The 22231-nt window shown below is 51.6% G+C and overlaps 1 protein-coding gene across 9 annotated transcripts in view; it reads right to left on the bottom strand.

The window, feature by feature from the left end:
• Positions 1 to 1636: 1636 nt before the first annotated feature.
• Positions 1637 to 22231, bottom strand: part of SOX13 (SRY-box transcription factor 13) — a 90762-nt gene continuing 70167 nt past the window's right edge. For 5 of the 9 annotated variants that reach the window (XM_073319825.1, XM_073319829.1, XM_073319824.1 and 2 more), the window contains 10 exons: positions 21186 to 21358; positions 19466 to 19657; positions 19146 to 19260; positions 18152 to 18234; positions 17897 to 18056; positions 17111 to 17220; positions 16313 to 16409; positions 14403 to 14546; positions 6690 to 6906; positions 1637 to 5531 (listed from right to left, as the gene is read on the bottom strand). In XM_073319825.1, the coding sequence (XP_073175926.1) occupies positions 5252 to 5531; positions 6690 to 6906; positions 14403 to 14546; positions 16313 to 16409; positions 17111 to 17220; positions 17897 to 18056; positions 18152 to 18234; positions 19146 to 19260; positions 19466 to 19657; positions 21186 to 21358 (1571 nt within the window). In that variant the 3' untranslated portion in view covers positions 1637 to 5251. The remainder of the gene's footprint in view (positions 5532 to 6689; positions 6907 to 14402; positions 14547 to 16312; positions 16410 to 17110; positions 17221 to 17896; positions 18057 to 18151; positions 18235 to 19145; positions 19261 to 19465; positions 19658 to 21185; positions 21359 to 22231) is intronic. The other 4 variants (XM_073319830.1, XM_073319833.1, XM_073319831.1 and 1 more) reach the window with 3 other exon arrangements.

Below are 22231 nucleotides of genomic sequence, written 5' to 3' on the forward strand. Positions count from 1 at the left end.
GGACCAGAATTTCCACAGACCTCTATCTGCATGTAAAAACCTTTAATATGAAGATTGTTTCACAGCGACACCTCCTCTGGAGCTCACACAGGCTGGGGGTAGTGCTTTGCGTGAACTAGGGCTGCTATTCTCCCTTGCAAGTTCCCTGCGTCCCTCCCACCCCCCTACATCTCCCCAACCTCCCTCCACTGCCCTCTCCCCCCATTCTCCCTCTCATACCAGGGGCTCTGTGGGCTTCCCCATTAACCTTCCCCACAAGCCAGGGGCTGTGTGTGCCCCTACACCCCTTTCCCCCCATACCAGGATTCCCCCCCTTGCCTGGGATTATGTGGGACCCCATTCTCCCTTCTCTCTATACCAAGGTCCTGCATTCTCTCCCTCCTTCCCAGGGACTCTGTGCCCTCCCGCCTTTCCTCACTGTTCTTTCACACCGACTTCTCTTCAGCTGCTGCTTCTTCTCGGCCATGTGGCTCGTGAGTCCGAAAGGAGACCTTTCCCCCCCGTCTCTCACCCCCAAAGAAAGACTTTTAAAGCAACCAGGCTGAGAAGCAGCTGGATTAATTCCCCACGGTGTGATATGAAAACCAAGAGGAACATAACCCCCAGCACCCAAGGGAATTAAACGCTGGGTAACGCCTTTCCCCCACAGACACCCCTTCTTATCATTATTCTTATCCTCTTATCCGCTTTCATTTTTCAGACCCAGATTGTTCTCTACAGTCATCCACTCACAAGCAGAAACAAGTGAAACTTCGTAAACAGCAGCAGTTCCCCCCCTTGCCACTAGAGGGCAGGGGGCCATAGCATTTGGCTTGCACGCCCAGCCCTGGGTTTCAAACTGGGGGGCACGCCCGGTGCGGGCGGGGGGCAGAGCGCGAGGATCAGTTCCGTTTGTTAACAACCTCTGGGTGAACAGCAACATCAATGTCCAAAGGGGGCCACAGCACAAAACGTGTGGGTTCCTCAGCTACTCTGCGTGAGGCATCGGGTGCAGGGGATGGAAGCCCCCTCCGCCCCCCGATAGGGCCATCGCATCCGGATGCTGGGCAGTGGAAAGTATCTAACCCCAGGCGACATTTGGAGCAGACTCCTCTCAGATTCATCAGCACAAGGGCACCCTCGGAAACCCACCGCCATGCACCAAGGGGGCCGCAGGACACCCATTTCTCAGCCGGCTGAGCCTGCAGCCAGAGGCTTGATACAAGAGTGACGGGTGGGAGAAAAGGAAAATGAGGTAGGCAGGCAAGAGGTAGGAATCGTTAGGCGGAGACAGACTACAGACAGGACTTCGCAATGCTGTCACCCATGCCAACCCAATGGGGATCTCTGTCCCGGACCACATGGATGTTTGCCAGCCAACGTCAGCCGTGGAGCTCAGGGAGTCGAGACAGGTGCTTTGACAGCCAAAGGTGATGGGGTTGATCCTGGTGCTGACGATCAATCTAGACAAGGGGTGGAGGGGCACAATGAAGAGAGTGCTGATAGTAAGACAAGAGAGGCCACACCAGGAAAGAAAAAGCATCAGGAAGGACGAAAGTGAAGGAGAATGAGGAGGGGCGGGGAGGGAGGAAGAGAAACCGCACCCCTCTCCCTCCGTGATCTGTTCCCCAAAGCAGAACAGCCCAGATCTCTGCTCCAAAACATCCTCTTTATTGAGCCAAGAGGGGAAAAACAAAAACAAAAACCCCACCGTTGTAAACAAGTATGTGAAATATACAGGTTAAGTTACTCGTCGTCTTATTAACAAAATAAAGCTCTATCTATATTTACAGTCATAAAAAAAAACAAAAAACAGCTGGTTCCTTGGGCACATCTGGGGCCGATTTACAGAACGGGGGATGATTCCTATTTCCAATGCATTCCTGCCTGTCCAGTCCCCTTCCTCCCGTCCCTTCCCCCTTAGCCCCCCTAACCTGGACCCCAGGGGCTTGTCAAGGACACCACAGGAGGGGCAGGTGTAATAAATAACGGAGAAAGGGACCCTTACAGGGGCTGAGCCCTACCATGGAAAAGCCAGCACCAGCTGGGGCAGATATGCCACCGGGCCTTTGAGGGGATCCTGAGGTTCAGCCTACCCGCACGCACCCGTCCCCTCAGTTCAGTTTTGCCCTGAATCTGGGGACCACTGTTCACTCAGACGCTCTCTGTCTCGCATACAAACGCGCCGCTTTCTGACAGAGCAACCTGTGCTGTGCCTACCTTCGGCTGGACACCAGGGTGACGGGACCCCAAATCACTACAGGGGGTTATGAGAGAACTCTAGAGAAGCTCTCCTTCTCCCAGCATGGCTGACTTGTGCAGCAGTTTAGGAAGGAGACACTTTTCTCAGCCTGGGGATGCCCCCAGTCTGGAAGTTGCTGCACTGACAAAGGAACAAGCAAAACAAACCACAAGAAATTCGAGGTTGCGAGGAACCAAGCCCAGGCCAGGAAAGGGGCCCACGCCCCAGGCCAGAAAGGGAGTGCTGCGTATAGGTGACAACGGTTGAAATAAGGACAGCAGCAGGTGAGAGAAGAAGAAGAAGAAGAAAGAGGGCCAGATCCTCAGCTTGTGTAAATCAGCAGAGGTCCATCAGCTTCAATACAGCTATGCTGATTTAGACCAGCTGGGGCTCTGATGCACAGTTCTTAAGCTGGATACAAGATCGAGCGGCCAAGTCAGGTCAGCCAGTTGTTGCCATGTCTACCCTGGAGATTTAGGGATTCACCCCATTTAACCCAGGCCTGCCTGGGCCTGCCTCCCTCCATAAAGGCAACCAGTTACAGCAAAGTGATCTCGGGCAGCTCTTCTCCAGGGGCCGCGTGTTCCCTATCAAGGCCCCAGGCCGTACGCCTCTAGCAGCCACCAGGTGGGGCGCCAGAGTCCGGAGGTGTGTAAGTAAAGCAGAACCCCCCTCCAATAACACGATCCTGAGGGGGAATCTTTGCCAAGCAGCATTAAAGCCAGATCAGGGAGGGGGCGGAGAAGAGAAGCACCTGCAGAGGACCACCTCCCCTCGCCTCCATCCACAGCGCAGGCCAGGGGGACGTCCAGCAGCTCTCGCTGTTAGCGGCCACCTGAGCTGCTGGGGCTCTTCCCTCCCACTGCAGCCTGGGCCATGCTAGGGAAGGGACTCTGCAGGTGACAGGATCCCAGCTGTCAGAATGGACCTCGCCTTCCTGCCAGCCAGGACTAACTCCCTGCCTGTGGGCTGCTGGCTTGTTTTGGATGCCATTTCAGCTCCTGCCACCAGGGAGAGCCAGGGTCCCATGCTGGGACCTGGTTTCCAGCCCTGAGGCATAGCCTGTATCATACCTCCAGCCAGGAGGATTTGCTTGGGGAGGTGAAGAGAACACAGCTGGCATGCTCCGTTGCGACAGTGGCTGGCAAAGTGTGTCGGCTCAGACGGATTTGCAAAGCTGTAGGAGACCCGCAAGAGCGGCACAGGCCCTCCGGTAGCCAATGGGGTTCACCTGGGGGAGCCGCAGGGGAATCCCAACCCGAGGGTCCCAGTCTGCTACAAGCACCGTTAGCCAATGCCGTGCCGCTGGGACAGGCTGGGGCTCCGTGCCTGTCCCATGCCGGGAGCTGAGCCCTCTGCAGCAGAATGCCCTGCCATGCCACTGCAAAGAAACGGGCAGCAGCTTTATTTACAAACTGGGCCAGAGCTGTCAGGAGGATAAAAGGCTCCTCGGAGACCTCGGCTCTTACTCATGCTAGTCAAGAGCTAAAAATGGCTCCATGGGAATTTACTGGCAGGGTTCAGAGAGCAAGGGGGGGGGAACGAGAGAAAGAAAGGCCCGAGCAAAGGAGCGGGGGGCGAGGGCGGGGTGGGCTGGCACACAGACTGAATGAGGAACAAGTGTTCCACCCAGACATTTGCTTTGGAGAAATGAAAAGGCCCCAGAGAGCCTGGCTGAATGGTGGCAACTGTGTTGTTCCTGTTGCAGCTGGCAGGGCCCCGAACAGGTGAGGATTCTCCTCAGCTGGCTGCACAACAGGGCCGGGATGGGGGGAAGACAATGGACAAAGGTCTTCCCAGCCGCTGGGGTCTTTCCTTATTTAACCCTCGCAGAGCCAGGGCTGCCCAGAGGCAAATGCATTTGTAACGCTGGGGGCAGGTTAAGTTTTCCAGCCCTCTTCCCCCATCCCCACGCATCCTGTTAGCTTAACGGCAGGAGAGTCTCGGGAGGCGTTTCCCATATGGGCTGTTTGTAGCTCACTTGGGACCCTCCACCAACTGCTCTGAGCCCCATGCTCCAAGCGGGCCTGGATCTGCAGCCCTAGAGAGAGGGCTCCCATGAAGTGGGTTTGTTCCTTAGCCAGCAGGGAGCCAGGAGGAGGTAGCACCCGTCCCCAATGCAGTGGGGGACTCCGGATGGACCTTGGTGCCTAAGGATAAGAGGGAGTGGAGGGAAGCCCACGCCTACCTGCATCTCCTCTGTGCGGGGATTTCTCCCCCACAGGCCTGGCTCTCCGCGCACAACATGGCTCAGCCAAGGGGAGCTGGGCTCCTCCACATCCAACTAACCCCGCAGCACCTCACCCGGAAGCCCGTCTTTAAACTTCCTGCTGCTCATGCTGGCGAGAGGCCTGCCCGGCAGGGAGCCATTAACCCATGCCCCTGCAACCTCCGGAGGGAGAAAGCTGGATTCCACAGGGGCAGTTTCTGGATCCGCTGTGCAGTAGCTCCCCACGTTCACAGCTCCGCCATCCTAGAGCTGCATCCCCTCCCGCTTTAGCTAGCTTTTACACAGCCTTGGGATTGCTCTGCCCCCATGCTGAGGGGCCAGGCACCTCCCTCCTCTGTGCCACAAGGAAATATCCAGATGTCAGCTCATGCCAAGCACCATCCCCGTTGCTGCTTGGGTAAATGCATTATACAGCAGAGCTGGAACCTCTTCCTTCTGGGCGGGCGAATGAGCCAAGGCTCCCCCCAGGCTGTGCGCGTTGGCATGCACACTTCCCGTTGTCCCCCGCACACCACTATATACATCCAGCACAGCCCTGCATGCCAGGCCATTCGGGGGGCAAGGGCGGCCCAGCTGCAAAGAGCTCTGCACGCAGAGGGGTTCGCAAGCGACCCCCTGAATCTAGTCACTTCCCAGATCAGGGAGCCATGCTGTGATGGCAGTTCTCCCCAAGCCCCCATTCCCATCTCCTCCCCACTCAGTCAGGTCTTCAGTTCCAGTCCCAGGCGGGGGAACACTGCAAAATCTGCTGCTGCTCCCCGCTTCACACACGCGCACCCCGCCCCGCCCCGGCTCTCTGCTCAGTCTGTGAGCACCACCAGTTCCCCGTCGCTCTTGTCCTCGCCCTCGGAGTCCTCGCCCTCGCTGTACCGGTACATCTCGCCATCCACCACCGAGTGCCCGTCCTCCCCGCCGTCACCCTCTTGCGACTTGAGGCTGCGTGTGTTGACAATGACCGGCATGTTGGGGTCCATGCTGCGGGGCAGGCAGTGCTCCACCAGCGGTGGCACCAGCTGCATGCTCACCGGCCTCTGGTACAGGACATCTGATGAAGAGGCTTGCATCTGACTACCCTGGGGCCTGCAAAGCAGGAGATCACAGTCACCGTCCCTGGGCATTAGAGCTGGTTGGGAAAGGGGCTCCCACCCTCCCTTGGAAAATTCCAATGAAAATGAGGGGGGGGAAAAAAAAAGGCATGTTGAAATTTTCTCCTGAAAATTAGAGTTTTCAGTGGAAAACCCCAAACCAGAAATATTTTGGCCAAACACAAATATTTCAATTAGGAAAGGCTGCCGTGGTGTCTCATGGGAGTTGTAGTTCTGGGGTCTCATGACCCCATTTTCTTCTATAGGTTCGGCTCCCTGTTTGGACAACACCTGCCATGATGCACCCTGGTCTCTCCTCATGGTGAAAGGAGGCAGTTGAATCATGGGAGATGTATTCCAGCTGAGGAGACCAGCTCATGGGGGAAACTGAACTACATCTCCCATGAGGCACCCCAGTGGCATTTTTGAACCAAAATGCATCAGTTTTCAAGACAAAAAATCCAAAATTTTCCTCGGAAAGCAGAAACTTTTCATAAAAAATGTCATGCAATTGAAAACTCTTATTTTCCATTAAAAACAGTTTTGAGGGGAAATTATTGACGAGCCTTACTGGGGATTCTCTCTTCCTTCTGGTCTTTCTGGCCCACAGCCCCTTTGCAGTATTGAATTAACCACCTTTCTCTCGGCTACTGTATACATGGATAGATACAGCGCAATAAACTGGCTAGCATGTCTGTGCACCACTACACCTTACTAGATGGGCTCAGCTGTGTGTCATAGAACCCGCAACTGCTAACAGCTAATGGAGAGTTTCCTTTCCAACCAGAAGTGGTGCTTCTAGGGCATCAGGATGTGGGGTTTCATCCTCACTACACCCAAAATAAGTTCTTAGTGGCCAAGGTATGTAACACAACAACTACTGGGAGATCCTAGGGTTCCCCATTGCCCTGGACATATACTGACACTGCTAATCATGTCCTGCTGATCTAACCTGCACTGCGATTTCAACAGGATGCAGTATTGCTCTTCACTTCCTGTCTAAACTTCTGTGCAGCACTGTTATGCCCTGTGTTCCACCCCAGCATTGTTTGCAATTCAGCAGCTGGCAGCTACAGACAAAGGCACTTTTTCAGGGCAGTGGGGGGGAAGGGGAAATGCAGGTATACGGGGACCAAAAGAGATGGAGCCTCACGCTATCAAGTAGCCCTGCCTGGTGTCTTGCCGTCTGTTCCTCATCAGCGCCTTGTACTCGCCCACGCGCAGCCGCTTCCCCTCCACAATGCAGGTGCGCTTTGGCCGCGGCTTGTATTTGTAGTCGGGATACTTCTCCAGGTGCTGCCGGCTCAGCCGCGCCTGCTCCTCATAATAGGGCTGCTTCTCTTGGTTCGTCATCGATTTCCACCGGGATCCTGGGAAGAGAGAATGCAAGGTAGAGAGATTCACTGAGCTGTTATGTTTGCCTTTTGAAACTCCTCACCATCCGTGGCCATCACTGGGGACAAAACCCAGGTCCTCCTCCAATGCCTCTAACATTTGAGCTGGAAGAATAACCATGTCAGCTGGTAGCAGTAGTAGGCTGTTATCCACTCAAGTTACCTGCCACTTGATGCAGCATAGATTTTGCAGCACATTCTGTTACACCTTTAAAGCCCTCTCTCCTGAAGCTGAACAGGCTGGATGGAGGGAGGAAGGCATTAGATAAGGACTCTCACAATCTTCCCCAAACTCCCAGAGTGGCAACAGAAGCAGCGGGGATATTTTCTTCTTTCCACCTCTGGGCCTGAGCAACAACAAAGTGCCTCACCAGATAAGTGATTCTCCAGGAGTGCTCCCAATGCTTCACAAACATTAATGAAGCCCCCCAATCCTCTTCAAAGGTAGGTCCATATTCCCAATTTTACATATGGGGAAACTGAGCCACAGAGCTTCGGGAAAGCGATTTGCCCAAGGCTGCACAGTGAGTCTGTGTCAGAGCTTGGAAAAGAATCCAGAAGCCACAATGCTTTAGCCTGCCACAGTATCAGTCCTTTCCTTCAAAACACCATGGCTAGTGGTCCAAACAGTAGTCTGGGAGCAAGACAGCCCAGGGTTCTATTCCCAAATCCTTCTAGAGCCTTAGGCAAGTCATAATTTTCCACTGCCTCAGTTTCTGCATCTGTAAAATGGATGCACACAGCACTTCCCATCTGTGAGGTGCCTAGCACACTGCTAGCTCTGTAAAATTAACAGTCTATAATAAAGCATCTCTGTTTGCCTGGGAAGTTCCGAGTTTAGATAACCAACCAAATTAAATAAATAAATCCTTCTTTGGAGAAGGCTGCCATTAGGGTTAAGGCACTGTATGGAGACTCAGGAGATGGGGGTTCAATTCCTGGCTCTGCAACAGCTTCCACCTGTGACCTTGGGCACATCACTTAGGTCTTGTCTACATGGGAAAGTTTTGCTGGTTATACCAGTATACTGTGGTTATATCAGTCTAACTCCCAAGTGGACACTTAAGAGTGGGTTTTTCCATTTAGCTTAAACCCATTCCTAACTAGCTTCAGTTAAACCAAAATAAGAGAGTCCACACAGGACTTTGCACCGGTGTAACTGAACCAATTTAAATTAAACCAATGCAATTTCCCCATGTAGACAAGGCCTCAGTCTAGGAGCTACTGTGCTAACAATCAAATAGACGTTATGGAGGCAGGGGAAGAAACTGTTATTTGCATACAACGACATCTGAAAAAAAGAGGAGCCACTCAACTCAAGTGACTTGTGCAGGACATTGTCTTTGATTGGCAGGTGCTGAGAGGTATGCCAAGCCGCAGCAAGACAATGCAGTCACAGGGGACACAGGATATCAAGGGCACAGAGGAATGTAGGGCTATTCCACGGTGCCTGCTCCCATTTAAATGTGATTATCCAGGCCATTGTTAACAGCCAGTCCACCTGTCGTGAAAGAGAATGCCTCCCCCCGCCCTTCCCTGCCGCTGACCTTTCTGCGTCACCTCTCGTCCTGGACTTTTCATTCTTTTTCCCTCACAAAAGGTATGGCAAGCAGGTGCTGCAGCTAAAATAGACAGTCCTGCCATGTGACTCGAATTCCCCGGGCTCGCTGACCTTTGTTGTCATCCCTGCCAAGGTCCAGAGCAGGCGGGGAAAACAGGGGAGCGGTGCACAGAATGCAGGCCGGACAGAAAGGGAAGGTCACACTCAACCAGCAAGCCTGGGGAAGGGGCAGGAGAGAAACACCTTACTTTTGTCACGGGAACGGGGCCTGCTCCCCAGAAAATAACGGGGGCCTTTGGATCAGGCCTCAGGGTAAAAGTAGGTCAGTTCAGATACAAGACAGACCCCTGCTCAGAGCTAGACAAAGTCAAACCTTACATCTGATGGCCCTTCTCTCGCCCTCCCCTTTGTCCCAGATGCTTTCATGTCCATCGTGCCACGGATGCTGTGAATACACAGACATGCACAGCTAGCCCGCACAGGAGCTTAGATCTCACCTGCTGCACCGCGACCAAGTTTAAAGAATACGGTCAGCGTAGGGGGTCCCATGCTCCTGGCAAAGTACAGTCTCAGACTCATCCTTTCTCTCCTGCCTTTTACATTACACCCAGCTCTCCCTACTCCCAGAACTGCCAGGGATTGGGGGAGTGGAAACTCTCCCTTCTAGTACAGCCATATGAACCTCACACTGCCCTGGAAGACTACTGTGTGTCCAGTTTAACCGATCCACAGCTGCAAGGCAGCGAAAACCAGCTGAGAGCTAAGCCACTCACAGGAGACAGAACCCAGGTTCTACGGCACACAATCCCAGTCGGTCCCACTTGTTATGTGTGGATGGAGCGACGCACCCACCAGCTGGCAAACACTCAAACCATCTCTACCTCTGCCTCAGCTGTTACATTTCACGTCAAAAAGCAATAGTAAGGTTCAAACACGATGGGTCCGGATCTCTGTTGCCTGGAGAGTTATTTACACAAATGCAAACCGGGGGCTTTCCAATCCAATTCCTTTGTACCGATGTAAATATTGTACATGGCATAGGGAAAGGGAGAATCCAGCATAGATCAGATATGAAATATGCAGGAGAATAAGTGTTTTGGGAGTAGCCCCTAGCTGTGCACACAGCATAGCACTGACGGTCTGTCACGCTGTATATTAGGGTAAAATGCCTGCAAACGCATGTCATGTTTGTTCAGATTACCGACCAACTGCATGGCATGTTTTACTCAAAGATCTCAAAGCACTTAAACCTGACAACACCCCTGTGCAGTAGGGAAATATTATACCAATGTGGAATTGAGGCACAGGGGTGTTAATGGACTTGCCCCAGGTCATACAGCAATTCAGAGCATGAGCTGGAATAGAACCCAGGAGTCGGGACTCCCACTCCTCTGTTCTAGCCAACAGGGCGACACTCCCATAGAAGTATCTTATGCACAGATCGCCAGGACCAGCCATGCCTCCGGAAGATACACACGGACAACCACAGATTGGGCAAGTACCAGCTCCATGCCTCTGGATACAAAAAGACACCCACCACTAGTGTTCTCTACCTCTGCTAAATGTGCAGAAATGAATATAGACTGCCAAAACAAGAACCTCACCAGTTATTTAAAGCTACATAATTACATTAGCAGCCAGCACACCACAACGTGGCTGTTCCTGACACCCTCCAAACGCTGTGGGTTGCCATAAGTAACAGATCAGATCCTAACATAGTGATTCTTCAGAGGGAGAAGCTTTGTTCATTGCAGAGCTGCTAAAAGGAGCAAGAGACCAAATTAAAAGCATGCTCTGAGGGTAACCCACAAACCCCTGCATTGTGCTAATGCGCACTTGTTACTAGCAGTCTGGATGGACTCCTCAGAGACCACACCAGAGTCTTTAAAATAGCAAGCCTACCGAAGCTGGGACAAAGCAATTCGACATGAGACCACGGCGCGGGGTGCATGGTGAGGTGTGTTGGAGGCCTTTGCAGAATGCTATAGTCCAGGGGCATTGATACACGGAGCAGAATAAAGGGTGTGAGGGTCTGACAGACACTCTTGTGATATAAAAATCTATATGAAATATTTACACCCAACACTTAAAATTGTAAAACAAGACACAGTGACAGGAAAAGCTCAGGATTGAACCCTCATGTAGAGAGAGTCATTACAATATTCTAGAAAGGTAAAATCTTATTACTGTCACCTCTTGGTTGGTGCAGGGCTCTGGGAGTCAGGACTCCTGGGTTCTGTTCCCAGCTCTGGGAGGAGAGTGTGGTTCAGAGCAGATCACTGTGCATCAGGACTCCTGGGTTCTATTTCCCAGCTCGGACAGTGTTATGATCTTGGGGAGGTCACTTAGGGGCTAAATGCTGTGAGATCCCATTGTCTTCAGCGGGATCAGATAGCAGCACCCAGCCCCTCTGCAGGTTGGAGAAGTTTTGCCCTTCTGTGGAACAGAGCTAGAAGAATTTACGTCTCACAGGGCAGAGTAAGGCTTAATGCATGTAAAAGCGCTTTCAGATGTTCCGATGAAAAGTGCTGTAACTGCAGAATATTATTTGAATTAAAACTGAAGCGCATAGTGCCAGGTGTAAACACGCCTGCCCTTCACCTCTGGATTTATTTGGGGCAGGGGAGGGGGAGGGTCACACCATGCTTATGCCACAAGTGTGCTGAATTTGGTGGGATCAGACTACGCTCTCATGGACATTTCCCACACGCACGTCACAAAAATTGTCCCTGTTGTCTCAGCCCAGGGGACATTCTGCAGCTTCACAGCAGGGAAATGGCTGGCCAGGGTTCAGGTGCATTGGCAGGGTAGCAGATGTCTGGCTGGCCTGGAAGGAGATGCACTGGCAGAGCGGTCGGGGGACTCAGGACTGGACTGACGGGGTTGGAGCAGATCGGGAATTAGGTACACGGGCAGAGCTGGGTGGGGGAAGTTTGCTTGCACTATTAGTCCATTACTTTCATGAGCCCCATGCCATAGACCACCAGGGAAGAAGCTTTCTTTTACAGCTGCATTTGCACGGCCAGTTCTCTGACCCCTGGCCTCCCATCTGACTTGAGCCAGGATTTGATCTGGGTTCTGGTTTCTAGCCTGCGACACTGAGGATCATCTGAAAGAAGAGTGGGGGAAGGAGGGAACCAGGGTTGATAAAAATCAATGATTTTTTTTTTAAATCTTTTTTTTTTTTAATTTAAATCGGATTTTTTTGATAAAATGCTTTTTGAGGAAAAAATCTATCTAAAGATAGTTTTAATTAAGATACATTATAGCTCAAAGATATCTCATCATGGAATAGGGATTATAAATTCTAATTCTATAGTATGAGACAGTATATTCATGTAATGTGTAAGAAAAGTTTTGTAAATGAGTTCCAGTAGTTCATGGATTAGGGACCCAATCTTACGGGGTTCCAGGGTCTTCCGTACAGAGTATTTAGGTTAATCTTTCTATCTACCCAATGGGACTCAGTGCTCAGTCTAGAAGATACCATCAGAGATGCTTAGTTTTGCACTTCTCAAACTGGATTTGTCTCCAGAGATAACATGCGTGTTAACAGCAAAACGGTTTTAAATTAATTAATTAAATAAATAATATACAGAGGTGAGAAATAACAGACCTCAACCCTATTGTCCCTCTGCAAATTTGTGTACACAGAGCCAACCCCTTACCTCTCTCTACAAGTGCAAAATTTCAAAAAATTCAATGAATAGAAGATTCTTGAGGGCGGAATAGATCTGGACAAGGAGAAGGAGTCTGGAGATAAATGTGAGAAGAGAGGGACAGGCAGTAGAAACAAAAGTGTAACTGTTTGAGCAGCATATTCCAGAAATCTTGAGGTCTTTTTGAGTGTAGCCTTCATTGATTTGAGATCTACCATACCATTCTCTCACTAGAAAGGAAAACTTATAATGGCAGCAGGCCATAAGAGAGACCTAGTTTCGGAATAAGACCCATTCAAGAAATATATGTTTGCTGATGATGTTTTAAAGAAAGTCACACCAGTGAACTGGTGGAAGTCACTTAAGCACTTGGATTCAGAGACTGTTGAAGTGATAATCTCACTTTTAACAGCAGTAGCTTCTTTTGCTGGTGTAGAGAGAATATTTTCTTCCTTTGGACTAATTCATTCCAAAATTGAGAAATCGTTTGGGACCTGAAAAAGCAGGAAAGCTTGTTTTTCTTTTCCAAATTATGAACAAACAGGAAAATGAAGGTGAAGACAACTGAGTTAGCTGTAAAAGCCAATATTTTAAGATTCTCATGTTGACCTGGCTGACATGGTCAATTTAATTTTTTTTTTTTTAATATTTCTTGTAACTATTTTAGTTAAAAACAATTTTAACAAAAACAAACCTGATTTTAAAAAACTGGAATGTTTAATTAAATTCAAAAATTCATATACTTGTTTTGTTAAAGTATTATATGTTTGCTGTTGAAGAAAAGAATCCAGAATACATAACGTTGTTGTTTTAGTTAAATAAAACAATTTAAAATGTCTGTCTGATGATGTTCTCCTCCTAATACACATGGCAAGAAAATCCTCCAAATATTAATGTTAACCTGGTGAATTGGAGATATTTATGAAATCATTGGGAAGTGAACTATCTGCTTCAATTACCTTTGGTAAATGAAAAAACAAACAAACAAACAAACAAACAATCATTCATTTTCTGATATAGATGTAAAACTAATTTGAAAAGTTTTCAAAATAAATCACGTTAAAAATGTACAGTGTGTACCTTCTAAAAATGAAACCTACATCTGTCTCCGAGTTGTGAAGAATATGTATTAAGGTTAGAACAACCAACAAGAATGCACTTTTATGTAGAAATCCATGATTAAATTGAGCCTTCCTGACTAGTGACTTAAATCAAATCCATCCTGGAGGGAACATTCGGGCTGTGGAACTGAGGTTACAATCCATCAATGAATGGGGCTCGGGGAAAGCCCAGCTGCTATAAGAAATATCCTGGTCTTTCCTTTACCGGGGATCATTGTCAAAGTGAGTTAGCTCCTAGCTGCCCAAACACCTGCCATTCCGATTCCAGCTCGGACACCAGGGAAACAAAAGCTTGCCGCTCTCCATCATGTCCCACCACTGACCTCTCCACCAGGGAAGCTTTCTCCTCTGCACGATTAGCTCATTCCCACAGCTCTAATGTGTCTCCACTAGTCAAATCATACCAGATACCAGTGCATCTCACTGGTGTCTTATCTCCCTCTCACCCCAGCTAAGACATGCTTAGACAAGCTCAGAAAAGATTAGATAAGGATGGACAGATAGCCTTGTCTTTTGAAGATTATCTCCTCACTACCAACCCCTCTTTCCATAGCCAGGAACCACACTGGTTCTTATCCTCAGAGCTCACACGCTAAGCACATTTAGGCCTGGTTGATGGTTGGCATCGAGGGAAAGCACCAAGTGCTGCAGAAAATGGGGCAACATCTGATGCTTTCCCCCAAAAAACAATGCACAGCCCCAGGACCCAATGTGATGCCAAGGGGCACCGTGCTGCTGGAGAGGCTGACTTTGGGGAGAGACGCACAAAAGAGTGGTCCTAGCCACTTGTGGCCAGTGAAGTGATATTCAGCACCAGCCTTTCCTTCCTCCTCTTGGTGCAGAATGGTGTGTTTTTATGGCCCTGCTGCTTTGCTGGGTCAGTGCATCCATGTATCGGTTTGGAGGATCCAGACTCTTGCAACAAGCTGTCCCGGGAGAGAGGAGGGGGCTGCTTCTGTCATTTCATCCTAGCTCAGAGCCCTTTGGCCAGCTGTAGGCTGCATGGCATTAGCAGTAGGCAGTGGCTGATGGTTGCATGGGTCAGCAAAACAGCTCGGCAGATTCCACATCATTGGGAGTAGCCCAGCACGGAAAGCCCACCCCACCCTCGCTTGCCCCCGGGACATTTACCCAGGATCTTGCTGATACTGGAGTTGTGCATGTCCGGGAAGGCCTGCAAAATCTTTCGCCTCTCGTCCTTGGCCCACACCATGAAAGCATTCATGGGCCGCTTTATGTGGTTGTTGTTCCTGGACTCGGGGAAGTGTCGTGAGCCTGTTAGGAGCACAGCAAGGAAGAGCCAGTTAAAAGACAGGGAAAGTGAGGACCAAACACAAGATACAAAACGGTGACCAAGGTGGTAAGAGTCTCCCCTGCAAGGGGGTTTTACACATAAGAATAAGGGGCACTTGATGCTGCACTGGATTCTCACCACAGAGACTGAGGCTCAAATCCTTGAGAGCCTCCATTTTTAGGAGCCCAACTGGACAAATCCTGGGGTTGTGAGTTCTCAGATCCTCTGGAAAAATAAATCTCCTGTCTTTAAGAGCCTGATTTTTCAGGGGTGCTGAGCACTTGCAGCTCCCCTGAACTTTCACTGGAGTCAGCACTTCTGAAAAGCAGGCCCTGGGTGTCTCCTGTCAGGCACTCAGATGCTGGGGCATGCAAAGCTAACGGGCGCTTTGGGGAAGTCTGGCCTAAGGGGACTGGCTGGGTCTTAGCTCAGTCCCTAGTTGACATTTAGCCCCTTTAACCTTTAGGAAAGGCTTAGCATCGACCCCGAGGGGCCTCAGCCGCACTGGGGGAGGGGTCCCTGACTAGAACAGCAGAGGCGGAGGTGAGAGCAACGTGAACAGCCTGTCTGTACTGTGCACGTCTCGTGCCAGGACTTTTAGTCCATCACTGGCATTAGTCAAAGTCAGTCCACGCACAGGCACTTGGCCGCCCCACCTGTGGGGCCAGAGACCCTTGAACGCCTTCCCAAGCCATGGCCCATCCCTTAGGCCACCTTCCCTCCCGCTGGCTCTTTTGGACCAATCAAGAGCCAGGATTTGGCTGTACCTGGCCAGCTGAGGAGAAGGGCAGGGACTGGCTCCTGTCTATCATAAGCCCACCAGGAGCAGCTCCCACACCAGTGGGCACAGGGGCCATGCTGGCGGCGCTAGGGTGCAGCTGTGGTCCGTTGAGTCTCTGTTGGCGTAGAGATCCCTTGGTGCAGACCACCCCCAGAATCAAGGAGCCATAACCCACTCCCTGATGGTCCCCGCCTCAATCTAGCCTTTTCTCAAAGACTTTATGCCACCCTTGTGGATGACATGAAGCTCCACCCACTTCCATGACATCATTGTCTCCATAGTAACTAACGGGCTTTGAGCAAAAGGATCAAAAATTGACTTTTTTTTTTTAAATGAAGGTGAAACCAAGCAAAATAAAGTGGAATTAAGTGAACTACACAATGGTGCAAGATGCCACGTTTCTACTTCCCCTTTCTGAGCCCTCTGGGGGATGGGCCCAGCCACAAGTGGTTAGCGTGGCCTTCCCTGGCTGCCTGCCACCTCTCTTCATGGCTTCCTATGCCTCGGAGCACCACATGTTCATTCTGTATCAACAGCGCCATTTCAATACAAAAAGTGCTAATTTAGCTGTAACACTGACCATCCCCATCAGCTGGGGAGAACAGCAGAGCAGGGCTGCAGGAAATCAACCAAGTGACCACAAATGAAACTCCTACCCATCTCAAATAAGCACTTCCCTTATATTAGGTCTTTGCTATTCTCTTCTGGCTGTTTATTTCAACGTATGTAGCGCAACCCGAAGAGAGACACGGGGCTAGCTAGCCAGGTCAAGAAAGAAGAAGGGGTGGGGGAAGAATGGAAAAGGAAAAAATAAGAGAAGAACAGAAGAAAAGAGAAGGAAAAGTGATGCATTTTCTCCCATTCAGCCCAGCCCCAGGGAATCCCCACTGCAGTGGGTGTCCAAAGTGCTTAGAACCTCTCATGATCAGGCCCAGAGTAAGCCTCACACAGAGAATGTGTCCTTACCATCCACATCGCAGGTTAACATGGACTCGTCCAGTCTGTGCATGCACGTCTCCTCCATCCGCTCCTTCATGGACGAGGAATCCAAGCCCATTTGGTCCTGCAGGCCCGTGGAGAGCAGAAGTTATGGCCAGTTACCAACACAAGTAAGGTCACTGGTGGCAGACTGACCGGCAGTGAACCATCCCCCATGGGAGCATGTCCAGCACTTCCTTGTCTCATGGGCAGGCAATCCAGCCAGCAGCTCTTGACTGGGCAACTGTCAGGCAAGGACTTCAGCCATGTGCACAACACAGGGATGAGTTTCGGACAGGATTGCCTGGGTTCTAGTGTGTGGTACACAGTCCCTGAGATCCACTCCCTGGGTCTCCGGCATACACCACACTCAGCATCGTCTACCTGGGGAGGATGCTCCACTCCCAACCCGCAGTGCCCTTATGGAAAAGGGGGCCTATATGGTATAACAAGAGAGACAACCAACAGCACTCTGCAGACATGCCTGGGAACCTCAATAGGGTTTCATAGGAATGAGGTTCTTTCTCCAGAGGGTGTTTCTCAACCAACCTACGGAATGCTACAGCCTGGAGACAATTCTCCATTCAATTCTTGAAGATAGTCTGAAGGAACCTATAGAAAAGGGATTTTCTATTACATCCTATAGGGCTCTTCCCCTAAGCCCCCCCTCCTTTATATCCATTCACACCCTCCCCCTGGTCACTCTGCACTGAGCTGTCTCCTCTCAGATCTCCCCCTTCTACCAGGGACCAGCCTCTTGGCACTGCCAGTCCCAATGTCACTCACCTTCCGGTAGGGGTTATTCAGAGAGCTCTCAGTCACCCCGCTATGGCAGTGCAGGAGTTGCCGTGCATCCTGGAGTGCTTTAGTGATGGCGTCCCCCTCTCCCAGAAATCCTGAGGATGAACACCCAGCGCAGAACACGTCACAGCCAGCACCTTGTCTTTGCATAGGCCCCGTACACCCAAGAACGAATGGGGTTACTCCCAGCCATCGGAGCCATGAATCTAGCTAAGAGACATCTAGAGCCTCTAGTTTCTCATTGCCGACACATTCCCTATTAGCATCGAGCAAGGGAAGCAGAGGGTTCAAATCAGAAAGCTTGGTCTCCCACTATTCCATCCGCACCACCCAGGACTCCAGCTACTCCACCCAGGGAGCCCTCCAGCCTGGGTGCTTCTTCCCAGTAGGTGGTTTTCTTCTTCCTCTGGGCATGGAGCACATTTCTTCTTCCACCCTGGATCTCTCTTTGGGTGGGTGGGGTTTGAGAAGGCTGCCTAGAGACCCTTCCATCTCCCAGCATCAGTACAGACAACTCGGTTTCTCCCAGAGAGAGTCGCCCATCTTGCTTTCCCCAGAACTGCCCTGAACATCAGAGCAGGCAAGTCCCTGAACAATGGACCAGCTCCCCTGGTCTAGGGAGAGATTCTCTCCCCGTGGGGAGGAGGGAGATGGAGAACCACTAGGATCCCGCGAGCGTGTTTCCTCTGTAAGGAACACACCCGCATGACAGAGCAGGCTGGGGATGAAGGCAAGGGATGCCCAGCAGAGAGCACGTCTGAGGGTACCTACCCAGAGGCAGACTGGGAGGGCTGGACTGAAGGTCTCTCGTGACCCCGTGGTTAGGAGTGAGGGACCGGCAGCTGCTCATCTTCAAGCTGGGTGAGCTGGAGGCACTGGAGAGCTCAGAGCTTTTGGGTTTGGCCGTTAGGTTCAGTGGCTGTGAAGACTCCTGGGTGGAGGGGAGGAGACAGGGAGAAGGGAAGAGTGAGGCACGTCCCTGGGTCATGCTGGGTCCCCAGGAGGACGGCAGATTCAGGACAGTACCTGCATCTGGAGGTGGCCTGAGCCGGCGGGTCTCTTCAGTGTCGGAGGGGGAGGGCTGTGCAGCAACTGCATGGGGTACTCCACTGCAGAGAGGACAGCGAGAGGGAAGTTGGCCAATGAGGTCACAACAGGTACTTCGCACGCAGCCTGCTACCAGAAGCAAAGGGCAGGTGGGATCTACTTAGGCCTTGTCTGGGCCTGGAACCGGCCCCGATTTCCAGCCCAGCACCGTGGCACTGCACGAGAGATTTGCATGGGGGGAGCTAACCCCTGCTAGAAACCAGCCTGCCAGCGGGGCTAGTTCAAAGTGCAGACCCACGGGATAGCAAGGATTCAAGTATATTACGATTATTTCTATTACGGTCGCACCTAGAGGTCCCAACTGACCTAGAGAGGGGAAAGGCAGCAGCAGTGCGAGTTCCACACTCTGCATGCCACTACCCTGCCCAAGTGGCACCACAGAGCGCCAGCAGCGAGGTGGTCGGACCAGCTAATCCAGCAGCCAGTCCGCGCTCAGCTGTCGGCTTGCACAGCACCAAGGACGCTGCAGCCAGATTCAGTGACAACAGGAAAGCCGGCTCGCACCGCCTGGGCTTTCAGGAGTGGTTTCACTCCCACCCGGATGGCCAGCCAGAGATGGGCCAAGGTGACCTCAGTCAGATCACCAGAAACCTGCCAGGGAAAGCAATTTGCCTCCCTACCACCAGCCAAAAAAAGTCACGGTTTATCTCCCCCACCACCCCACCCCATCTCAGCTTCTTAGACAACTTTCCCTGGCTCTCCCTGAGCTTCCAAACCCCGAGTTCGCAGCCCGAGGAATGGCAGGAAAGGGAGAGTGTCCTGATTATGTAGAGGGTATTTCTGAGGGGAGTCCACGCTCCCACCCAGACCTCTTCCCCCACCCTTTGAAAGCCACCTCTCCCCCTTTCTGCTCACCGCAGTCGCTTTCCCTGCCCTGATCCCCATAATACTGTACCCCCTCTGCCTTCCTTACCTGGCTTGCAAGGGATGGGCTGGATGGGAAGTGCTAGCTGGGAGTCTGAGGTCACAGGGAGAGGCTGGTGGCTGGGAGGAAAGGCTGGAATCATCACATAGGGCATATTGACCTGCTGGAGAGAGAGACACCAAATCACCTTTGCGGGACAGGGCAGCTGGGCCGCGGGGGGCTAATCCCCACTCGCAATGGTAAAGGAGTTTCCCGTGCAGGCAGGAGCCGAGGTCGTGGGGTGAAGAGGAGGGGGCGCATTAGCGCTTCGAAGGGGGACCAGAGTACGGACTGCGCAAGGGGGGCAGGGCGGGAAAGCTCCCCCTTACCTGGATCTGTTGCTGCAGCAGGTTAATCTTGTGCTGCTGCTGAATGAGCTGCTGCTGCTGCTTGGCAATCTGTCGGGGGGGGAAACAGCAATGATACGGCAGCTGGAAAATGCCGGCTAACCGAGCCTTCCAAGGGCCATTAGCCTGGGCTCGCCTCCGAGGGGCTACGGGAGGGGTGCAACGCACCGAGGCCTAGCAAAACAAGCCACAAACACAACTGGTCTGCGGAGATGCCAAGGACATAAGGGCAATGGAGGGCTCGGCGTCTCTGACGGGCAGATTCACGAGAGGATACACCCAGGACTGCCAGCATCCCACTGGTTAGAATGTGTCCCCCATCCCCATGTGGTGATCCCCAGAGGTGGGGTAAAGCTACAGCTGCCAGCGAGGGGCCTCTTAACTCAAGGCGTAACGGTGCTGAACTGGCTGCCTGGATGCTCTCATTTGGGTAGCTTAAGTCAAGCAGGTTTAAACTAAGCTAAACCGCACTGCTCTTCAACTGCACTGAGAGGGTCCGCACAGGTATTCCCACTGGTTTAACTCAATCGGGGTACGTCAGTGTGTAGACAAGGCCTTGGGCCTTTAGCTCAAGCTGAGGCACCCCAGGTCTAGATCTGAAGGAACCACTGATGACCAAGATGGTGGTCACGATCCTTCCACGGTGAAAGAGAAACATCCCCACTGCCACCCCAGCAAGCTCTCCGTCCTGACTGATAGATTCAGCCTGCCTCGCTACCCCAGAAGCCCTGTATCACCTGAACAAGGCAACCATCAGCCAAATCCAGGAGCAAGCTGTTTGGTACCTAGGGTTAGCCTCAAAAATTGTCCCCTACCTTCCACCCGGGAAGACTCCCTGGGCCAAGATGATCCCAGCTTGAAAGGACAGAATTATGACAATGTTTTTTTTTAAATCATGAGAAAACAAAAAAAGGAGCCTTAAGTCATTTAAAAGCTATATTTGAACTTCCCTCTGGAGGAAATAAAAGAGACACAACAGCTGGGATAAAGGAAGGATTAGTCACCCCATTTACAGATGGGGAAACCGAGGCACAGAGAGATGCAGTGACCCACGTGAGGTCATGCAAAGAGACCGTGGCAAAGCCAGGAATTGAAGCCAAATCTCCTGAGTCCCAGCCCAGTGACTTGCCCACAAAACTGTCCGTCCTGGCACATGTCCCAAGTTTCCACCTGAAATTTGCTTTTATCTAATTTCAAAAAACATGAAACACTGCAGCTTAATCCCCTGGAATGGATCAAGCGCCACAGCCCTGACACTAACTGTTACACGAGCCCCTGGGTGCTTCATTTAGCCTTAATTTGGAAAAAGTCAAAACGTTTCCTCATTTTGTAAACAGTTCAATTGTCGGTTTGGAAACGACTTTCCATTCCCGAATTTCTTTAAGTTTATTAAAAAAAAACAATTTCATTTTGAAAGCTTTAAAATGGTCACAATGGAAACAAAACACGTAGCGTGTCCCGACGCAATCCCCGGCCCCCCGCCCCCCTCTCCGGAATTGCCAAAATCTGATGTTCACTTGGCTTTATATTTTATTCCCTGCTCGGTCCTGGTGCTCCAGCCAATTCTGAAGTGCAGCTCAGGGGGAGCCAAGACTGTGGGAAGCCCTACCAATGTGGGCTACCTGCCCTGGTTCTGAAACTAACCCCTTGAGATGGGAGACAGGGCATGGGAAATAGATACCCCAGAGCACTGGCCAAATACCTGCTCCTGTTGCTGCCGAGCCAGCTCCATCTGCTGCTGCTGCTTCTCAAACAGCATGGCTGCCATGTTCTTCTGCTCCGAATGGGCCGTCAGCAGCTGGTCCCGCAAGGTGGAGAGCTGGTTGATCATGACAAGCAACTGCAGCTCCTTCTCCGCTAAGCTCTCCTGGGTTCCTGGGCCAAGCAAGTAACCAAACAGAGGAGGGTGGGTAAACAAGGGCTGGCTGGCTGAACAGACGATACCCCAATTATTCTACACGGTTTAGGGTACGTCTACACTGGTGTCAGAGGTGTGAGCACATGTAGACATACTTGAGCTAGCTGTGAGCTGGCTACCTTGGGTACCTGGGGAGCACCAGATGTATAGCCCCACCCAGGACCCTGGGTAGATACTTGAGTGGCTAGCCCACGCTGTCACGGCTTCACTACGACTGTCATTCCAGCGAGCTAGATCAAAGCTCGCTGGGGTCAATACATGCTGCAGTCACACCTCTAACTGCGGCACAGACATACCCTTAGAGCAGCCGCTCTCAAACTGTGGGTCGGGACCCCAAAGTGGGTCATGACCCCATTTTAATGGGGTCGCCAGGGCTGGCGTTAGACTTGCTGGGGCCAGGGCCAAAGCCCGGGGCCAAAGCCTGAGCCCCACCACCTGGGGCCGAAGCCCAAGTGCTTCAGCTCTGGGTTGCGGGGCTCAGGTTACAGGCCCCCTGCCTGGGGCTGAAGCCTTGGGCTTGGGTTTTGGCTTTGCGCGTGCGCACACACCCCCCCTCCCTCCCCCCGTCAGGGCGGGCTTGGGCTTTGACCCCCCCTCTCCTGCGGTCATGTAATTTTTGTTGTCAGAATGGGGTTGCGGTACAATGAAGTTTGAGAACCTTGCCTTAGAGCCAGCAGAGAGCTTAGCTGGGACTTGGCCACAAATTCTCTAGATACTTTATTGAAGGGGTTGCATTGTATTTCATCCCTTTAGCATGCACTCCAGTGAGTCACATATTCGAGTTCAGACCAGATGAATATTCACTAGGACTGGTCAGAACTTTTCAACAA

The sequence above is a fragment of the Lepidochelys kempii genome, chromosome 21 (assembly GCF_965140265.1).
Source record: "Lepidochelys kempii isolate rLepKem1 chromosome 21, rLepKem1.hap2, whole genome shotgun sequence".
In the NCBI taxonomy this organism is placed as follows: Eukaryota; Metazoa; Chordata; order Testudines; family Cheloniidae; genus Lepidochelys; species Lepidochelys kempii.